The sequence below is a fragment of the Bos grunniens genome, chromosome 3, assembly GCF_055505025.1.
Source record: "Bos grunniens cultivar Pamir isolate PY7600 chromosome 3, Bosgru_T2T1.0, whole genome shotgun sequence".
Lineage (NCBI taxonomy): Eukaryota > Metazoa > Chordata > Mammalia > Artiodactyla > Bovidae > Bos > Bos grunniens.
Window position 1 is genome coordinate 78,391,350 of NC_141167.1, and position 18,612 is coordinate 78,409,961.

Consider the following 18,612-nt stretch of genomic DNA (forward strand, 5'->3'; position numbering starts at 1 on the left):
TTCAGTATTTAATATCGGCTTTAACACCAGTAATGAATGTTTGTATACAATGGCATCATAACATAGTAGTCTTATTGAATTCTACAATTATTCTTGTGAGTTAGAAGTTATTATAATCCCCATTTAACACCAGAGGAAATAGTCTAGGATAATGCATACATTTGGTGGTAGAGTGATACCTGAAACCCAGGCTTCCAATGATAAATCCCAGTATTTTTTCTGCTATCTAGGCTACCAAGGAACCAATTTACATATCCAAGTGATTCACATAAGTCCACCTTCCAACATTTTAAATACTCAATTATTTATTCTCCAAATATTCATCGAGCATCTGTTTTGTGGCAGTTTTCTCATCTGTAAAGTGGGAATAATAATACCTGCCTCATAGACAACTGATGTGAGACCTGCCACATAGGTAACTGATGTGAGACCTGAGATATAAATCGCTCTACTTGGTTTTCAATAAACTCAACTTTTACTGCTTTCCTGATAAAAACATGTATAGAGTATAGTAGTGACAGTATTAAATGTACATGTGGGAGTGAACATCGGAAACAAGATTAACATGTGAGTTCACTAATGATATTTCTCATCAGGGTGATGGTAAAAGGGGTGGTGGTAAGTTGAAGTAGTGATGATCAGGGTGAAGAATGGTGGGAGGAATATTATTTTATACAGTTTTGGAGAAAAAAGTTCACTTCTTTATTTCTTCTTCAAAAAGTAGGAATGACAGATAAGTGTAGATGAATAAACTATGTAAATTTTAAAAGTTAATTATTTATTTAGCTTTTGGCTGTGCTGTGTGTTTGTTGCTTTCTCTAGTTGTGGCAAGAGGGGGCTACTCTTCATTGTGGTGCTTGGGCTTCTCACTGTTGTGGCTTCTCTTGTTATGGAGCACCAAGTCTAGGTGCATCAGTTCAGTTCTGTTCAGTTCAGTCCCTCAGTCGTGTCCGACTCTTTGCGACCCCATGAATTGCAGCATGCCAGGCCTCTCTGTCCATCACCAACTCCCAGAGTTCACCCAGACTCACATCCATCGAGTTGGTGATGCCATCCAGCCATCTCATCCTCTGTCATCCCCTTCTCCTCTTGCCCCCAATCCCTCCCAGCATCAGAGTCTTTTCCAATGACTCAACTCTTCGCATGACGTGGCGAAAGTATCGGAGTTTCAGCTTTAGCATCATTCCTTCCAAAGAACACCCAGGACTAATCTCCTTCAGAATGGACTGGTTGGATCTCCTTGCAGTCCAAGGGACTCTCAAGAGTCTTCTCCAACACCACAGTTCAAAAGCATCAGTTCTTTGGTGCTCAGCTTTCTTCACAGTCCAACTCTCACATCCATACATGACCACTGGAAAAACCATAGCCTTGACTAGATGGACCTTTGTTGGAAAAGTAATGTCTCTGCTTTTCAATATGCTATCTAGGTTGGTCATAACTTTCCTTCCAAGGAGTAACCGTCTTTTAATTTCATGGCTGCAGTCACCATCTGCAGTGATTTTGGAGCCCCCCAAAATAAAGTCTGACACTGTTTCCACTGTTTCGCCATCTATTTCCCATGAAGTGATGGGACCGGATGCCATGATCTTCGTTTTCTGAAGGGGCTTCAGTAGTTGCAGCACGTGAGCTCAGAAGCTGTGGTGCACGGGCTTAACTGCCCTGTGGCATGTTGGATCTTCCCAGACCAGGGATCAAACCTGTGTTCCTTGCACTGGCAGGCAGATTCTTAGCCACTACACCTTCAGGGATGTTCCAAACAATGTAAATTTAAAAATTGTATTTTAAACTATTTGAAAAAGTAGCAAAGTGGTCAACAAATTGAGCCATCTTATGTATAGTGACCTGCCCATGGAACTTTCTTTTACTTTCTAAAACTACATCCTTCTTTACTGACAGCATTAGTCAAGGATGAGGTAATTATTGAATTATTTTATTTAGTGTTCACTGAAACTATTTCTTAAACTATATAGAATGCTGGTATACTGTTGATAAATCACAGGGGTGGAAAAATAATTCAGAATTTTATAGAAGCCACATGACAACAATAGCAATGCAGATAATTAAGCACTTTTTATTTTTTCATTCTGAGTTTAAATTATTTTCTCTAAAATTTTGAAGAAAATAGTTAATAATGTACATTATTGGTTGATATTGTATCATTTCAAAATTTTCAGAATCTATGAACTAAGCAATGTCAATAAGCTAAGTTAGGGGAAAACTTAGAAAAGATGGTTAATAGAGCAAATAATGAATTCTTGATTCTACCACCAATCAGCTACATACCTTGGGAAACTGGTTTTTTACTGTGAACCTCAGTTTCTTCTTTTTTCTTTCCTATATTTTGACACATTATCTTTTACAAATGAAATATTTTATAGAAATCCTATGTGCTTGCTCATCCTTCCCTCTCCCACCTCCATCCCTAGGTGGGGCCTCTGCTCCCTTAGATTCCACAGAATCTGCTTGAAAACTGGACCTAGCTAACCTTTCAGGTCCCTTCTGGTTTTTACTATCTTTGATTCTGGCTTGAAATTCTTAAATACAATTAGTGTGATGCCGAATATGACTGGGTCAGGCCAAGATCTTAGCATCTGTGAGTAGCCACACCGTCTATAATTTTTTGTGTATCTGTATTTTATTAAAAGCTGCTGTAAATTATTTTTGACATTAGATAAGCAATCTATCAAAATATTGAAACAATTAAAATTACTTTGAATTTCAAATTACTCAACAGTGTAGGTTTCTACTGCCCCTTGATTCACAGTTAAACTGAAAATTAAATTTTTAGAAAGAATTCAACATATATTTTGTGTATTTGCTTTTATTTATGTAGATAACATCATGACTGAACAAGCAACTAAAAGAGCAAGTTAAAATTATAGTCTGAGAAATAATGATAATTTTAACAGAATTGAATATGTAAATATCATAGCTGTCAGGCCTTTGACTATTCTGAGCAACTTTTTCCCCCTCTCTTCTAATGAGAGAATATTTTTCTTTTATTTTTGGCAGACAAATAATAAAACAGTTCTTGGATGGTTTTCAATCCTTTTATTCCCATCTGAATCTTCATCAGTGCCTTTTTTTCTGATCTCAGAACTAGTCACACCAGGTCACCACTGGCCTGCATTTGGTCCTGGGACAAACTTTATGAAGGATACAGTTCAGTTCAGTTCAGTTCAGTCGCTCAGTCGTGTCCGACTCTTTGCGACCCCATGAATTGCAGCACGCCAGGCCTCCCTGTCCATCACCACCTCCTGGAGTTCACCCAAACTCATGTCCATCGAGTCGGTAATGCCATCCAGCCATCTCATCCTTTGTCGTCCCCTTCTCCTCCTGCCCCAAATCCCTCCCAGCATCAGAGTCTTTTTCAATGAGTTAACTATTCGCATGAGGTGGCCAAAGTATTGGAGTTTCAGCTTTAGCATCCTTCCTTCCAAAGAACACCCAGGGGACTGATCTCCTTTAGAATGGACTGGTTGGATCTCCTTGCAGTCCAAGGCAAGTTGGAAAAGAGAGTGACTGGATAACAAAGGGGCTTGCAATCCATGTCATTTAAAAACACGTTGAAGAAAATGGAGATTTCTATATGGGAAATAGTAAGGAGGAAGAAGTGGCCTAAGCTACCTTTGCATCTTTGAAGACTTGTTATGTACACGAATAACAAACAGTGTTCAGCACAGTCTTAAGGGACAGAATTAGAACCAGAGAGTGATAACCTATTTTGGAACTGCCTCCAGAAGTGAGTTTTCTAGCTCTGCAGATGTATAAGCACAGGCTGCAGACTGACTGTCAGGGCGGCAGAGGCAGGATTCAAGCTATGTTGACAAAGTTGGAATAAATATAGTCAAATTTTCAAACTTGAGACACTTCTATACTTAGTTAAATTTCTATGTATAACATTACTTTCCCTCTCTCCAGTTCAGTGATGTCTGAATTCTCTTAGTACTTTCTTTATATGTGAAACACTGTTCCTTATTGTTGTTTAAGATAAAAGTCAGTTCCTAACATTTATATTGAGTGATTGGAAAGAAGTTTTTCCCATTATCTTCCTCCATAGACTGTGAAATCATGCCTTTATTATGAAACAACCATTAGGAACTTTGACCTCATGATAATTGAGAGAATAAAGTGTTTTATGATCTCATTAGAACCTTGACATGTATGTGCGCTCTGCGGACTATTTTGGTCACAATTTTTCTTGTAGGATTTTTTTTTTTTTTTTCTTGTAGGATTTTTTAAATACCATTTAGATTGTGAAGATTTTGGTTTAGAGAGATTTGATTGTATGGACAATCACTTATTTTCCTTTACGCAGCTTCAAAAAAACATTATAAAGTCTTATCAACCTGAAAAATTTCATTAGAATACTCATTATAAATATGCTAAAGAAAAAATAAACATTTTCATTTTGAGTTCTTAATTTTAAGAACCTCTATTTGTTTGAGTCATAATTCACTCCTCACGACCAAAATTTCTAAGCAAGAGAGTAACATGAAAGAAAATGTTTTCATAAATTCATTCTTGAAAACAGCAAGAAATGTTTAATTAAATCTGACTTACCTGAAAGTGTAGATTTAGAGTTCTTTCCATTAGACTATTAACTTAGTAAAATGAAAAGTTCATGCATTGAATGAGAACCAGAGCTTCTTTTTTCTAATGCAATTTTTCTAATACAACACTTATATGAAAAGTTGTTAGGAATTTTGTTAAGGAATTCAGTCTACATGAATTTTACATCATCAAATTTGGAAACAGATTGCCAGCACTGGATTAATATAGCTTTTTAAACAAAGTGGGTAAGTTTATTGAGACATTCACATATTTTGCTTTTCCATAACTTTCACATATTAAGTCTCAAACTTCAGCAAAATAATATGAACTGGCCGACATGACTGCCGATACTCGATTTGTGGGAATAAATATCAGGGAAAATGCAAACAATTGTTGAATGTGGACAGGACATTTAGAGATACTTCGTTCTTTAGAATTCCATAGCCATGGCCAGGGGCCCGTAAAACGAGAAGTGCATCTCGGCAGAGTGGAACACTCATTAGAATTCATCTTTTCAGGACTTTTTCGGCTTTAAAAACTCTTTTGAGATAAGCTTTACTCAAGACTAGGTGATGACAGGAAGTCGTCTTTACTGAGTCCCCAGTTTTAAATTTATATGATTCTTGTCTTAAAGATGTGGATGTTAGGGTAGGTTTTTCTTTTTAACTATCTTGCAAGGGCTTGTTCGATCTGAATATCCAAGTAATATTCGTTTATCATTTTTCTGCGGCTGTTCAGCCTGTTGGATAGCCAGCAAAGCTAAGACCAGTAAATTGAGTTTTACTTGCTGGCCTCAGAGCGCTCCTTGAGTCAGTCGTCTCTTCTCTTGCGCGCCCCCTTCCTCCAAGAGGTAAACAAACGACTGCGAAACCGAAGGCTGGCACAAATCCTTTTCTGTTTCTGGAGAAACCACTCAGAGCGCATGCTCTTCCGGCAATAGGTCCGTAGCGCCATTTTCATATCGCAGGGACTGCCCTTTAATTAAGCTCGCGGGTAGGACACCCGGCATTAAAGTTGTTCTAGCTGTTCAAAAAGCCTTACAGAATCAAGTCAAGGGCTTCTTTGAGATGAACCACTCCCAGCGCTTCAGCTAAGACTGCGTCAAGACATTCTTTTGTGTTTATTTTTCCCGTGGACATGTGGCCCTCTCCCTATACCTCTGTTCCCTCCCCGCCCCCGGGCTGGTCGCGTTCCTCCGCCCCGCCCACCACGGGGACCAGAGCGATATTAAGGTTTGGCATTTGTGATGATTTGCGCCCACAGCGGCGACCCAAATGAGAGGACGTGGGGAACCGGATGGGAACGTTTTACCCCGTGAGAACAAAGCACAAGTTAATTCAGAATCCAGTATGTGTAGAGGAAACCAGTAGGTGTTCTTCTGAGCTAGGAGGTAGGGCTTTTTTTTTTTTTTTTTTTTTCTGCAGATTTTATTTCTTATAAAGATAGAGATCCATCAGTGGTGGGATGGGCGGTGGTTGAAAGATTAGCTGTAGGTAATCTTATAGATCTTATAGATCCTAGATCTGTAAGACTGCGTGTGCTCGCGCGCATGCAAGAGTTTGGAACAAGGGTGAGTGGGGCGAGAGAAGTAGAGAATGAGAGAGACAAACGAAAACTCTAGAGTGGGAACAAGACTCTGTGGGGTGCAGAAAACGAAGGGGCGCGGGCTCATCCTTGCCTGAAAAGCCACAGCAGCGCTCTCCGGGACACTCCCAACTCCACCGTTTCATTCATAAGTTTCTGCTCTGGAGGCCCCTCCTGGCTCTTCTGCCCAGGGCCGCGTATCCCGTACAGCAATTGGTGGACGGCAACAAAGCCTTAGCAACTGGCTCTTAGTGACCTGCGGGGCGCCTGGTAACTGGGGCGCGGACCCGGCGCGGAGAAAGGAGCTGGGCTGTCCCTTTAAGGGATGGCCGCGGAGCCGTGAAAGTGGAGGGAGCCGTGGGAGGGCGGGGAGGAAGGCCTGGGGGCGGACCCAAGGGGAGGAGGAGGAGGAAGAGTTGCTGCTGAAAGGAGGCGGCGAAGGAGGAGCCGGAGCAGCTGCTGCCAGCCGGCGGGCACCAGAGTCCTGCCCGCTGCCTCATGAGTAGCCACGGGCGCGATCGGGGCCAGACGTCTCCTCCTCCATGATCACTTTGGGAGCCGGGGGAAGACTTTGCCCGGCCGTGAGAGCTGGTCTGCGTTTCCCAGGCGCGGCGGCGGTGCAGCAGCGGCAGCAGCCGGGTCCGAATCGGAGTGGCCACAGCCCGGGGCGTGTGCGCCCCGCTCGGAGCGTGCTCGGGTTCCCCACGGAATGTCCCCGGGGCGCCCGGCGCGCTGACCCCCCAGCCGCCTCCGCCTTCGGCGCCTGCTGCCTCTCTCGGGCGGGCTCGGTGTTCGCGACTGCAAGCTTCCCGGCTCCTGGGCACTGGGGAAGCCCCCGGGGGCGGGTAACCTCAGCTGGCCACGACCCAGCCCTCCCCCGTGCGTATCTCGCTTAAGATGGCAGCGGAGTCAGGGGAACTAATCGGGGCTTGCGAGTTCATGAAAGGTGAGGAGCAGTCGCCCCGCATCCTCCAACCCTCTGTCGACACCCCAGCTCTTCACTTCTCGCCCCTGTGTCCCAACCACTGTCTCCGGCTTCTTCTGGGGCCCCCAGCGTACTACAATCGCTGCGCGCGCTCTCATCCCTTTTTTGTACTATCCTTTCCCCCGAGGACCCCCCGCTTCCGGCTTCTCTGTCTTTCTTGCGTCCCTCGTTCCCTCTGCAGCACTTTCGGAAGGCCTCCCAGCTCGGTAAAGGGACCGCACCGTCCTCTGCCGGGCTCCAGCGTGCAGCGGCTCGAGGGGATTCTGCTCCAGGGGATCCTTTCAGTTGCCTTTATCCTACTGTTGCTGGATCTCGGTTTTCGGGACACCTCCAACCACACCCCCTGTCTCTCCTCCCTTCCTCTTCTTGAAGTCTCCGGAGCTGTAGGGGAGAGTCTCGCCTCTCTCTTCCCCTTCCGCAGCGGTCTGGAGATTTCTGAACCAAACTTGCATCTCCAGTTCAACGGGTACCCTCAGCTTCTACCTGCTCCCGCTGGCCTGAAACCAGGGAGATCAGGGAGTTTTGCACGCCACTGAGTCCCTCAGTCGGGCCCTCGACTCGCTTCTCTAACTGGTGTGCTCTTGGATCTCTGTGGCTTTCCGGGAGAGATCAGGTTTCTGCAAGAATTCCACGTGTTAATGGGATCTTTAAATACCGGGTAGCAGTTGTTATTTTGTTATAGTGTATTAGCACCCCCCTACCCCACCAGCTTCCCTGCTTCTCATGTTTTCTCCCATCTTTTAAACTTGTCTTTCAGATCGATTATATTTTGCTACTTTAAGGAATAGACCAAAAAGCACAGTAAATACCCACTATTTCTCCATCGATGAGGAGCTGGTCTATGAAAAGTAAGTTTCTATATATTTTTTTAATCTCAGCTATTTAACTTGTTGGCTCTTGGGTAAGGAAATGCTATGCACCTTTATGACAGTTTTATTCTCCTTCTCCAGTGGTGCAAGTAACAAATCCAATTTCTTAGGCTCAGAGCTGGGGAAGAGGTGCAGGGAAAGTTAAGGTAATTTGAACCTGTCATCACCTCATTCCTTTTAGTCCTCTGTCTGTATTAGTTCTTCCTACCACCACAGTAAACTGCAGCTGTAGATTCCGAACACTCCCCAGAGCAGGGCCAGGGAGAGGCACTCTCTGTCCTTGCTGGATTCTGTAATAGGCATGTGAATCAGTCACAGGGTATTTATTGGAGCACCTACAGAGTACAGGGCAGTGTGTGTATTACAGGTGCTTCAGCTTTACCGATCACAAGGCTTCTGCTGTATCTCAGGATGTTTTTGTTTGTGCAGCTCATATTTGGAAAGTGGGACACACTTAGCTGTGTCCCAGTCATATCTATGAGTAAGATTTTACCTGGGTGGTAAATTGCTGCGTTATTTTATTTGAGTGTCCCAAGCGTCACTGCATTATTATTTTTGCCTTTGAGGAAGTGGCGTAGGAGTGCTGATTTACATTCTTTGGTTACTTTGGCTTTGTGGGGTTAGGATTTAAGAGTGAAAGATGCATGTAGGGAACTGTTTTCTGTGAAAGACTGTTGATCTACATGAAAAAGATTATAGTATAGTAAACATGTAATTCAAAGAGAGAGAAGTCTCGATTCAATAAAAGCAACATAATAGTAAGGAATAAGAAGGCTGAGTTGGCTTGATTATGTCCTTTTATCAAAAGAGCTGGTGTTTCAGGGTAGTCAGTATATTCTAACAGAAAATTTAGTTTTATTTTCTTGTTGCCTTAACCAAAAGTCCAATTACATGAACATAGTTAAGTGAACTGTATTCATGATAGAAAGTGCCCCAGGACTTGTGCTGTTAAGGGGGATTTTGGGAGTTCTGCCTAAGGATTTGTGAGTACCATCAGGCGTTCAAAGAGTGAGAGTATTCTCGACCATCCAGAGCACATCTTTTCTTTGAGGGAAAACAATCTTTAATTGTCACTTCATCAGAGGGATTCATGAAACTGATGTCTTCAGGACATTTCTCTTACTGGTGCTGGGAGCAGGATGCTCCTTGAATGGCTGAAGCAAAAGTGGGAATGAAAGAGCCCTTTGCTGCTGCTCATGAATGCCCAGAGCTGCTGCAGCAAAGAGGTCTAAATCCCTGGTGTCAGATTACAGCTCTGCTCCTAGACAGAATGGAGTGCTGCACTGCCTACTCCCTGACCTCAGGTACCTGGGTGATGTCACGGCCAGCAGTGTTTCTGGAGTATTCATTCTGTTGTTGTGAATGTGCATTGTTGTCGCTTTCTTTTTCTGTGTGTAGAGTTTGGGGGCCTTCCCTGAGTCTGAGAGTAGGAACAGTGTATACATTATTATGTTCAGTTCTTCAGTGATGTGCTGGAGGTTAATATGTCACTGAATTAACCCCAGGCATTAAGGTCTCAATTGCTTCTTTTGGGATTGCTAGTTGATAGATCTAGATCTAACAGGAAATTATGTTTAGTCAATTAAACACAGTGCTCAGTGGTTTGATTCTGATGTTTATATATGAGGAAAGATTTTGTATGATTTTAATGTTAGTATTTTAGGATAGGACTTCAAATCACATTCTTCTTATACTGATTCTACTGTATTTCTGTAAAGAAAGACTTTCTGGAAAGACCATCCAATTTATATTGTGAAATTTTGATGTCATTTGAAACTTTGATAAAGACTTCAGTCTGGGCAGAGTGTGTACTTCTTTTTGTTTGAGGTGCCCAAGTACTGTGCCACAGGAGTAGCTATGGTTCTGATCACCCACAACTCCATTTTTTGGTCACCTTCAACATTATACAGGGTTAGATGATATAGTGAATACAATGAAGATGGATACACGTTACCTTCACGGAGCTCCAGAGCTGGAGGGAGAAAGACAGGACTTCAGTGAGAGAGAGAGAGAAAAGATAACTGCCATAGATTCACATACCCCCCTGTGCTGGGGGGAATTCACGGCTGGGGGAGCACATTTGGTTGAGGGGTTCAGAAAAGCCTTCATGGAAGAGTTAAGACTGGCTTGCAGAATGGACAGAGATGGGAGAGGAGAGATCCCAGAAGCAGGAATAGCAAGGACGAGGAGGGAGGCTCTAGAGTGTCCTCAGGGAATAGTGAGACCTCTGGTTGGCCTGGTGTGTATACAGGTTCAAATGGGGCTGTGTAATCTGAAGCTGAAAGGTCAGCTGGGCGAATTGAGTGCCAGGGTTCCCTTAGTATGCCATGGGACTCTCTTGAGGATTTGGGGGCAGTCCACGGTATGACTGGTCCTATGCTACTGCAAATAATGGCACATTTCATCAAGAATTTAAATGCACGCCAGGTGCTAGGTGCTCCACAACTATTAATTTATTTTATTTTCACTTCGGTTTTTAGGCAGTTACTGTTATTATCCTTAGTGTGCAAACAATGAGAGTAAGGGACAGAGAGGTTAGGTAAATTGCCCAAGGTCACAGAAGTAAGAAGTAGCAGACCTGGAATTTGAAATCGAGCCCTCTAGTTCTGGAGTACGTATGTGTGTTCTGTGCTTAGTAGCTCAATTGTGTTTGACTCTTTGCAACCCTTTGGACTGTAGCCCTCCAGACTCCTCTGTCCGTGGGATTCTCCAGACAAGAATATTGGAGTGGGTTGCCGTTTCCTCCTCCAGGGGATCTTCCTGACCCAGGGACTGAACCCAAGTCTCCTGTGTCTTCTGCATTGCAGGCAGATCCTTTACCACTGAGCCATCTGGGAAACCCTAGAATACATAGGTCCTCAAAAAATTAATATGATAGCATCATTTTGGACAGATTAGAGAGGAAGTAGAGCCTGCTTAGAGAAATTCTGAAATGTTCAGGGGGAAGAAATAAATGCCTTGATTAGAACTGGTGGCAATGGTGGTGGAAAGAAGAGCTCTGAATCCATGTGACTTGGCAACAGATCATGTGCGTGGGTTGGTGCGGTGCTGAGGAAAAAGAGGGGTCCAAGAAGTCTTTAAGACAGCCTGGGTCACAGTAAACCTGTTGGGACCATTGACTGAAACAAGAAATAGGGCAGAACTGGTTTTTGTGGGGAGATCAGGCGTTCTGTGTTGGTCAGGTTGGAAGGAGGGAGTTTATGGGATGTGCACATCAGGGTTGGATATCACATAAATTAGAAGTCCTTAAATTTGGAGGTTTTCCTCCAAAGATGATAAAGCTGTGAGAATGATGTAATTTCTGGGAGATACAGAAAAATATGAAGGGCTGTATTTCATAGGCATGACCAGGATGAGAGGAACCAAGGGAAAGAGGTAGTAATAAGCAGCCAAAAAGGTGGATCAACGCTGAAGGAGAGAGTAGAGAGGGGAGAGGAATAGACGCAGTGGAATCCGTCTTGTCAGCACTGCTTTTAGGACGTATTGAATTAGAGAGACCACAGAGACCTTTGAAGGATGAGTAATATCAGAGTTCTTCTATGACAGATAGCTTATGGTGACAAAAACCTGGACTATTATATCAGATTGTAATTCTCCAAGGAAAGAAGAGGGCTTGCCTGGTGGCTCAGCGGTAAAAGAATCTGCCTTCAATACAGGAGCCTCAGGAGACTCAGGTTCGATCCCTGGGTCGGGAAGATCCCCTGGAGGAGGGCATGGTAACCCACTCCAGTATTCTTGCCTGGAGAATTCCATGGACAGAGGAGCCTGGTGGGCTACAGCCTATAGGGTCACAAAGAGCCAGACACGACTGAACCGACTTAGCATGCCTGCAAGGAAAGGAGAATATTAGTATATGTGATCACATGGGGCCTTATACAGCCCTATATCTGTGTACTTATTTACGGAATGTGTAAGTGAAATGCTGCCTTTCTGGCTAAATTATCATCCTGGAAATGCAACTATTATTTTTTGAATTAAATAAATCAACAAATATTTAAATAGTGAGGCTTTGTTCCTCTTAAGGGAACTAAGGGCAAAATTTCTCCCAGCCAAAATTTTAGAACTGTTTTCAAGCTGACTTTGCCGTGGGGTTGTTGGAGTGGGGTGTCCACTGCAGTGATAGCCCACACCTCTGAGTTGGATCTGGAAAGGCAGTAAAGGCCCTGAAGTTTCTTAATCCTGGTTTGGTAGCTACCGGCTCTGACACCTGTCAGGGCAGAAGGCATAGATTGGCAACCCAGACCCACAGGTGCATCCGCTACCCACACCTGGCAACTGTCTGAGAAGCTAGTGGAGAAGGGTTAACAAAGTTGGCCTTATGAGATCCCAACTATCTATTAGAAATGAATTTTCTCTTTGAATTTTAAACAGAAGTTACCACATTAGTATAAAGGCATGAGCAATTTTAGTAAAATGTGGTTGATAATAAAGCATACATTTATCCTTGGGTTATGATTTCACAGATCAGAATTAAAATCAGAGTGTAAACTACCACACTTGTGGGGAAAATGTAGCCCCTAAAAAAGGGAGCCTTTTAAAGATTTGTCTGTATTTGATTAAGCTATAAATAATGCACAACTTTCCAGAAAGGCTAGTTCTTTGGTTTTGGAATTGGGCCGTGTAATCCAAATAGAGGCTTACTTTTTATAACTTGGCTCAAATTCCTTTTGGCTCGAAAGTTAACAAAATCAAATATGTTAATTGTTATAACTTTGTGGGCCCCTCCTAACTGTGATGGGTATTTGAACGTTTATGCATAGAAAGGAAACTGTAGAATTCTTATCCATTTTCATTTCTTCTGTCTTCGTGTTTGCAAAGGTACTGAAAATGCAGGAGAAAACTCTTCATGGACATACTCTGGTTACTGCATATTAAGCAGTTTCTGAAATGATTCAAAGAATTTCACCAAATGTTTTAGCATGGAAGAATGAGCAGCCTCTAATGAGAACTAATTAACTTGAAGATTTAAATAATTTAAAATGTCCAAATTTCATTTAAACTTTATTAAAGTAGCCTGATATTAATGCAACTGGGAATTTTGGAATAAATAATTTATAAAAGAATGATTTCTTATATGTAGCTTGTAGCATAGGCTTGAGTTGAAATGTGAGACTAGGACATCTTTGAGAGAAAGACAGAAAAACTTCTCTTGCCCGGAAATATTGTAGGAATAGAAAATTTAGGTTAAATCGAGGTAGGAAGAAACCCTTTTGTTTTTTCAGTTTTTATTTTGAATTTAATGTGTAACAAGTAGGCTAATGTCACGGAAAGCTGAATGGCACCTAAGCATATGAACATACACAGATATACACAGATATGTGATCTTATATAGAGCCTTGAAGGGAAAGTTGCTCAGTTGTGTCTGACTCTGTGGCCTATGGACTCTAGCCCATCAGACTCCTCTGTCCATGAAATTCTCCAAGCAAGAGTACTAGAGTGGGTAGCTGTTCCCTTCTCCAGGGGATCTTCCTGACCCAAGGATGGAACCTGAGTCTCCTGCATTGAGCCAGGTTCTTTACCTTCTCAGCCACCAGGGAAGCCCCTGGGCCTAGAGCCTTAGGGCCATCATTTGGTACCTCAAATCTCATTATAAATTGCTATGATATAGACAGAACAGGGGATACAGTTGAATTCAGAGACACATTTCATCATGAGAATAAAAATAAAATTATAGCAACAGCTAATATTTATAGTCCCATGACAAGCTAATATTTACAGTCCTATGACAAGCAATGTTCTTTATGTACATTAACTCAATCTTGGGAACAACCCTAGGAGTTAGGTGCTATTATTGTCACTACTTTATAGATGAGGAAACTGAGACTCAGAGAGGATTATGTAGATCTGAAGGTCATTGAGCTAGTAAATTTACCCTGAAGTCATGGTCTCCTGCTTCCAGCAAGTTCCCATTTGTCTTGAGCCTGAGGCTGGTAAAGAGGGTGGAGAACAGCTTTGCCCCTCCCTGGCTCATGTGACCCTTCTAACTTGAGTGGTGATGGCTTTGGCAAGGAATGGGCTGCTGACATTGTGTACACAAATTTATGTCCAGGCTGTATCTGGATATGTGCAGTAGTAATTAAAATGTTTTCCCGCAGCTCCACTTTTGTGGATATGAATTTGCTTTTTCTCCTTTCAGTGGTCTGCCCTGCCTAAAAGAGAGAGAGAAAATAAATTGAGTTAATTATCATTGTATGTTAATAGGAGAGGTGAAAACAAAAGAAGCCCAGTTTTTATAAGCTTATGAAGATTCTTTGCAGGAAGACTGTGAAATGTTCTTGCTGCTTAACTGGTGTCACTTAAGATGTAATGATTTGTGCATAGAATTCTCCTGAAAAATCAGAAAACTCTTTAGCATTTAAAAGGTGATATAGGTTTCTACTTTCTTCCCCTTTTCTCCTTTCTCTCATCCTAATCCTGCAGAAATAACAGTTCTGTTCAGGGCCACTTTTTCCATTCTCTGTTTTGAACAAAGAGTTTTAGGTGTGTGCTTATGTATGTGTACCTGTGTATATAACCAGGATTATTATGCTGTATATGTCATGAGAAAATAGATATCTGTAAACATTCACCACTTCCCTGGTGGCTCAGACAGTAAAAGTGTCTGCCTACAATTCAGGAGACCCGGGTTTGATCCCTGGGTTGGGAAGATCCCCTGGAGAAGGAAATGGCACCCCACTGCAATACTCTTGCCTTGAAAATCCCATGGATGGAGGAGCCTGGTAGGCTACAAGTCCATGGGGTCGCAAAGAGTTGGACACAACTGAGAGACTTCACTCATTTCGCTTATACATTCACCAGTCAGTTCTTAATTCTGTGACCCACTAGAGTCAACTTTTACTTTCAGGATACTGATTTATCAAATACTTGCTGTTTTGACCTCTTTGGCATTCACAGTGGGGTCGTCAATTTCTGTTCTTCGTAAGGACAATTGTTACTCAGTTCTTTCAATTTGCTTGAGACAAGCTTGGTGAAAATGCAAAAATTAACTGAGGTGCTGAGGACTCAGTTAAAACTGACAGGGCTAGTCTTAATCAGGAAGCCTGAGAAGGGATTCAAATGGGTTGGAGGAGAGTCCTGTGAGGAGCTGTGTGCCGTCCAAGTTCTTTGTTGGCCAAGTCACCACAGGGCGGCTTCATTATTGTGTTTGAAGTAGATCCCTAAGACATCAGATGTTCTCATTTGTAAGTTCATAAACACATTCCAAAGCCGAAAGTAAATGACTTACACTTAGCCACAGCTTAATGCATCTTTGTGCTTTAAAAAGAAAGAGAAAGAAAAAAAGACTCTTGACATGTTTTTATGGGAAGTGAAAAAAGCATAATTTAAAAGCTGTAGGTGGTTGGAAATAGAGGAAACAGTGCAGTCCTGTGATTGATACATCGTGCTTCCACTGCAGAGGCACGGGTTTGATCCCTGGCGGAGGAACTAGGATCCCTCATGCCTCATGGTGGGGCCAAAAAAAAAAACCCCACTCCCCCCAAAACAAACAAACAAATGAAATATTTAGATGTGATAGATTTTGGTACAGAGCAGTATGCTAATGTTTTGGGGGTACATAAATACAGAAAGAAGGAAGTGTAAACAAATACAGGCAAGAAATGACAAAAGTTGTAAACGAATATATTAAAAATTCAAGAAAGGAAGAGATATTACTTCCCAGAGTGATAAAGACTTCATAGAGTGATATTTGAACTAGCTTTTGAAGGGTGTGTAAGAGCGAAGAGTATATTTTATGATCTTTATGAGGACAAGTACCGCCTATTTTTGCTCACCACTGTATACATATATCTAGCACAGAGCTTGGCTTAGAGGTTGTACAAGAAATTTTAGCTGAATGAATGAGAGAAGAAGGAAAGAAAGAAAAATTTCAGTGTTGGGGAATAGCAAGATTTTGTTAGGTGAGGCAAAATATTTGAAGTGCAGAGAGGTCATGGGTGAGGCTGGACGCGTGGTTGGGGACTGGCTTATGGAAAGCTGTTTGGATCTCAGTTCCGCTGGTTTACGAATGACACAGGGAGACTGAGCAGAGCTCTGCTTAGGGCAAGTACTCCCGTGACTGGGAGGTGTGGCAAAACTGGATTATGGTTACAGCAATGGGAACAGAAAGGCTAGGTGGGAGAGAGGCTAGAGGGGATGGATTGTCTATATTTGAGGCATTTGAGGGGTCAGGGCAATTGAAGGTTAAGTTCAAGATGTATGGTTTGGATGATTGGGAGAAAGTGACACCTTAAAGTAGGGCATGTATGTAAATCAGAAGGAGAAGCTACCTTTTTGTTGCTTTATTTGGGGGATGGGGAAGGGAAGTAAAAAGGGGAGTCTATAATGAAAGTAAAAGAGGAGTCATTGTCCTTTGTGATCTTTAAGCAGAAAATAGACAATGCCTGCCCTGGATATCTAGCTATTTCCTTGTTTTAAAAATCTGGGGAGGTGGGTGGGACAGCTGATCTCAAGTTCCTTTCTGGCTCACTGATTTGAAGTGGGCTCAAGTGTGGAGTTCATTGTTTCTTTAAAAAATTTTTAAGCTTTAGTTTCAATTTACATTAAAAAAGTTGGTTTTGTTAATCGGCTTCCAGGACCACCAAAGAATCAGATGTTGAATGAGAACCATCAAAAACATTATTTTATTTATTAAAGCATGTAATGATCCCAGCCTTTGACAAACTTGGAAACATCTGGTAAAGCATCACAATTATTTGTGATCATCAGTGAATTTCCTTTATGGAAAATAGTTTCATAAGCTATAGTTTTTGAATAAAGTGTTTCATTTATTAATTTAATATTTTGGTGTTAAAGATCTTCATATCCTATTGATGAACTGAAGAATTTGCTAGTTCAGACATGTTCTTCTTTTATAAAATTTAGTTTTCTTTTGAGAACCAGAAGAGATGGTGTATTTCAAATTTGCTCTCCTTGCTACATATACTCTTACAACGCATATACTCTTATCTAGTCTTGTCTGGGAATGTGGCATTTCAGTAGGGCAGCTTCTACAAAAAGATGGAAAATTACATCTTGAAATATCAAAGTAGTTTTGTAATTTATGGGAACCTTTCTAAAATGAATCTACATTGTTGCCTTTGTAAAGAATTTACTGATTATGATTTACTCTTTTTTTCTGTGAGACTTTATTACTATGAGTACATTGGTTGTACAGTTTCATTGTAATTCAGGTATAGTTTTAGGAGCTCCTAAAGGTGGCTGAGGCAGTAAAGAATCTGCCTGCAATGTGGGAGATCTGAGTCGATCCCTGGGTTGGAAGATCCCCTGGAGTAGGAAAGTGCAACCTGCTCCAGTATTCTTGCCTGGAAAATTCCATGGGCAGGGGACCCTGGTGGGCTACAGTCTACAGGTTGCAAAGAATGGGACATGATGGAGCATCTGAGCAAGCGACTGATCACAGCACAATAAAGAGATTTCTGCTTAAGTATCAGATTTGCTAAACATCTTTTGTTTCGTAAACATCTTGTATCTTTTAGTGTTTTTAATCTAGTTAGTTTCTGTTGATGAATAGCTCACCTGAGTACTTTCTAGGTGTTATTTACTGTTGGATTATGTACATTAGTCGCTCAGTTGTGTCTGACTCTTTTCAACCCCATGGACTGTAGCCCACCAGGCTCCTCTGTCCGTGGGATTCTTCAGGCATCCTGGAGTGGGTTGCCATGCTCTTCTCCAGGGATCTTTCTGGCCCAGGGATAGAACCCAGGTGCCCGCATTGTGGGCAGATTCTTTACAGTTTGAGCTATTAGCTTTTGACATTTCTATCAATGTACCAGCAGCCACCAATAGCTGCCTCCTGCCTATGGTCTGTCTGATGAGTCTAACATGCTATGGGCATAGAAACCAGATATCATGTTTTATTAGCCTTTGGTGCAGTATAAGGCTATATAGACTTCCAAGTGAGTTGGAGACTTTCATAAATATTGCTAAAGGGCATGGGTTTGTGGCAGGCTTTAAAAGAAATAATATGCCTTACTTGTGATTCTCATTTATATTCCCGATTGAGATTTCTGAATTGGGGATCCTTGTATAACTGATTTCTGATTCTACACATTTCTTTTTCTTTTAAGAGAGTGTGAAATTGATATAGCACTTATCTTTAGTCCCCATAATCAAATTGTTGATCATCTGTAGCTGAATTAATCTGAAATGCTAAAAGCATTTTATTTTTATCTAAGTGTGATGCAAAGAAAAAGGGTTAAAAAGGTCTCTTCTAGGGAGCTGTGAATAGTGGGATTGTAAAATAGTGCGTTTTCTGTTCTGCCAGACACTTCAGTGTCCAATGTACTTCATTCTATATGCTCTATAGATTGCCTACAGCTCTAGAAAACTCAAAAGTAAAGTTTTAGGCTGATTTTAGCTTGGCAAAACTCTCAGATACCACTGAAGGGGCTGCTAAGCAAAAAAAAAAAAAAGGAGTTGGGATGCTGTATAGTTGGGGTGAGTCTTTTTAGACTGGGAGCCACTTCTGGAGCAGGTCACATTTAGAGCAAGCCAGACTCTGTGTGACCCTATGGACTGTAGCCCACCAGGCTTCTCTGTCCATGGGATTCTCCAGGCAAGAACACTGGAGTGGGTTGCCATTTGGGCCTTAGGGAAGCTATTAATGAATATTCAGATATC

The 18,612-nt window shown here is 42.0% G+C and overlaps 1 protein-coding gene across 19 annotated transcripts in view; it reads left to right on the plus strand.

The window, feature by feature from the left end:
* CDC14A (cell division cycle 14A) overlaps positions 1 to 18,612 on the plus strand; it is a 210,689-nt gene that overhangs the window by 15,221 nt on the left and 176,856 nt on the right. For 10 of the 19 annotated variants that reach the window (XM_086391462.1, XM_086391465.1, XM_086391470.1 and 7 more), the window contains exons 1-2: positions 4,497 to 5,944; positions 7,881 to 7,971. In XM_086391462.1, coding sequence (XP_086247588.1) covers positions 5,851 to 5,944; positions 7,881 to 7,971 — 185 coding nt within the window. In that variant the 5' untranslated portion in view covers positions 4,497 to 5,850. Of the gene's footprint in view, positions 1 to 4,496; positions 5,945 to 6,192; positions 7,085 to 7,880; positions 7,972 to 18,612 lie in introns of those variants that run through there. The other 9 variants (XM_086391464.1, XM_086391469.1, XM_086391457.1 and 6 more) reach the window with 6 other exon arrangements.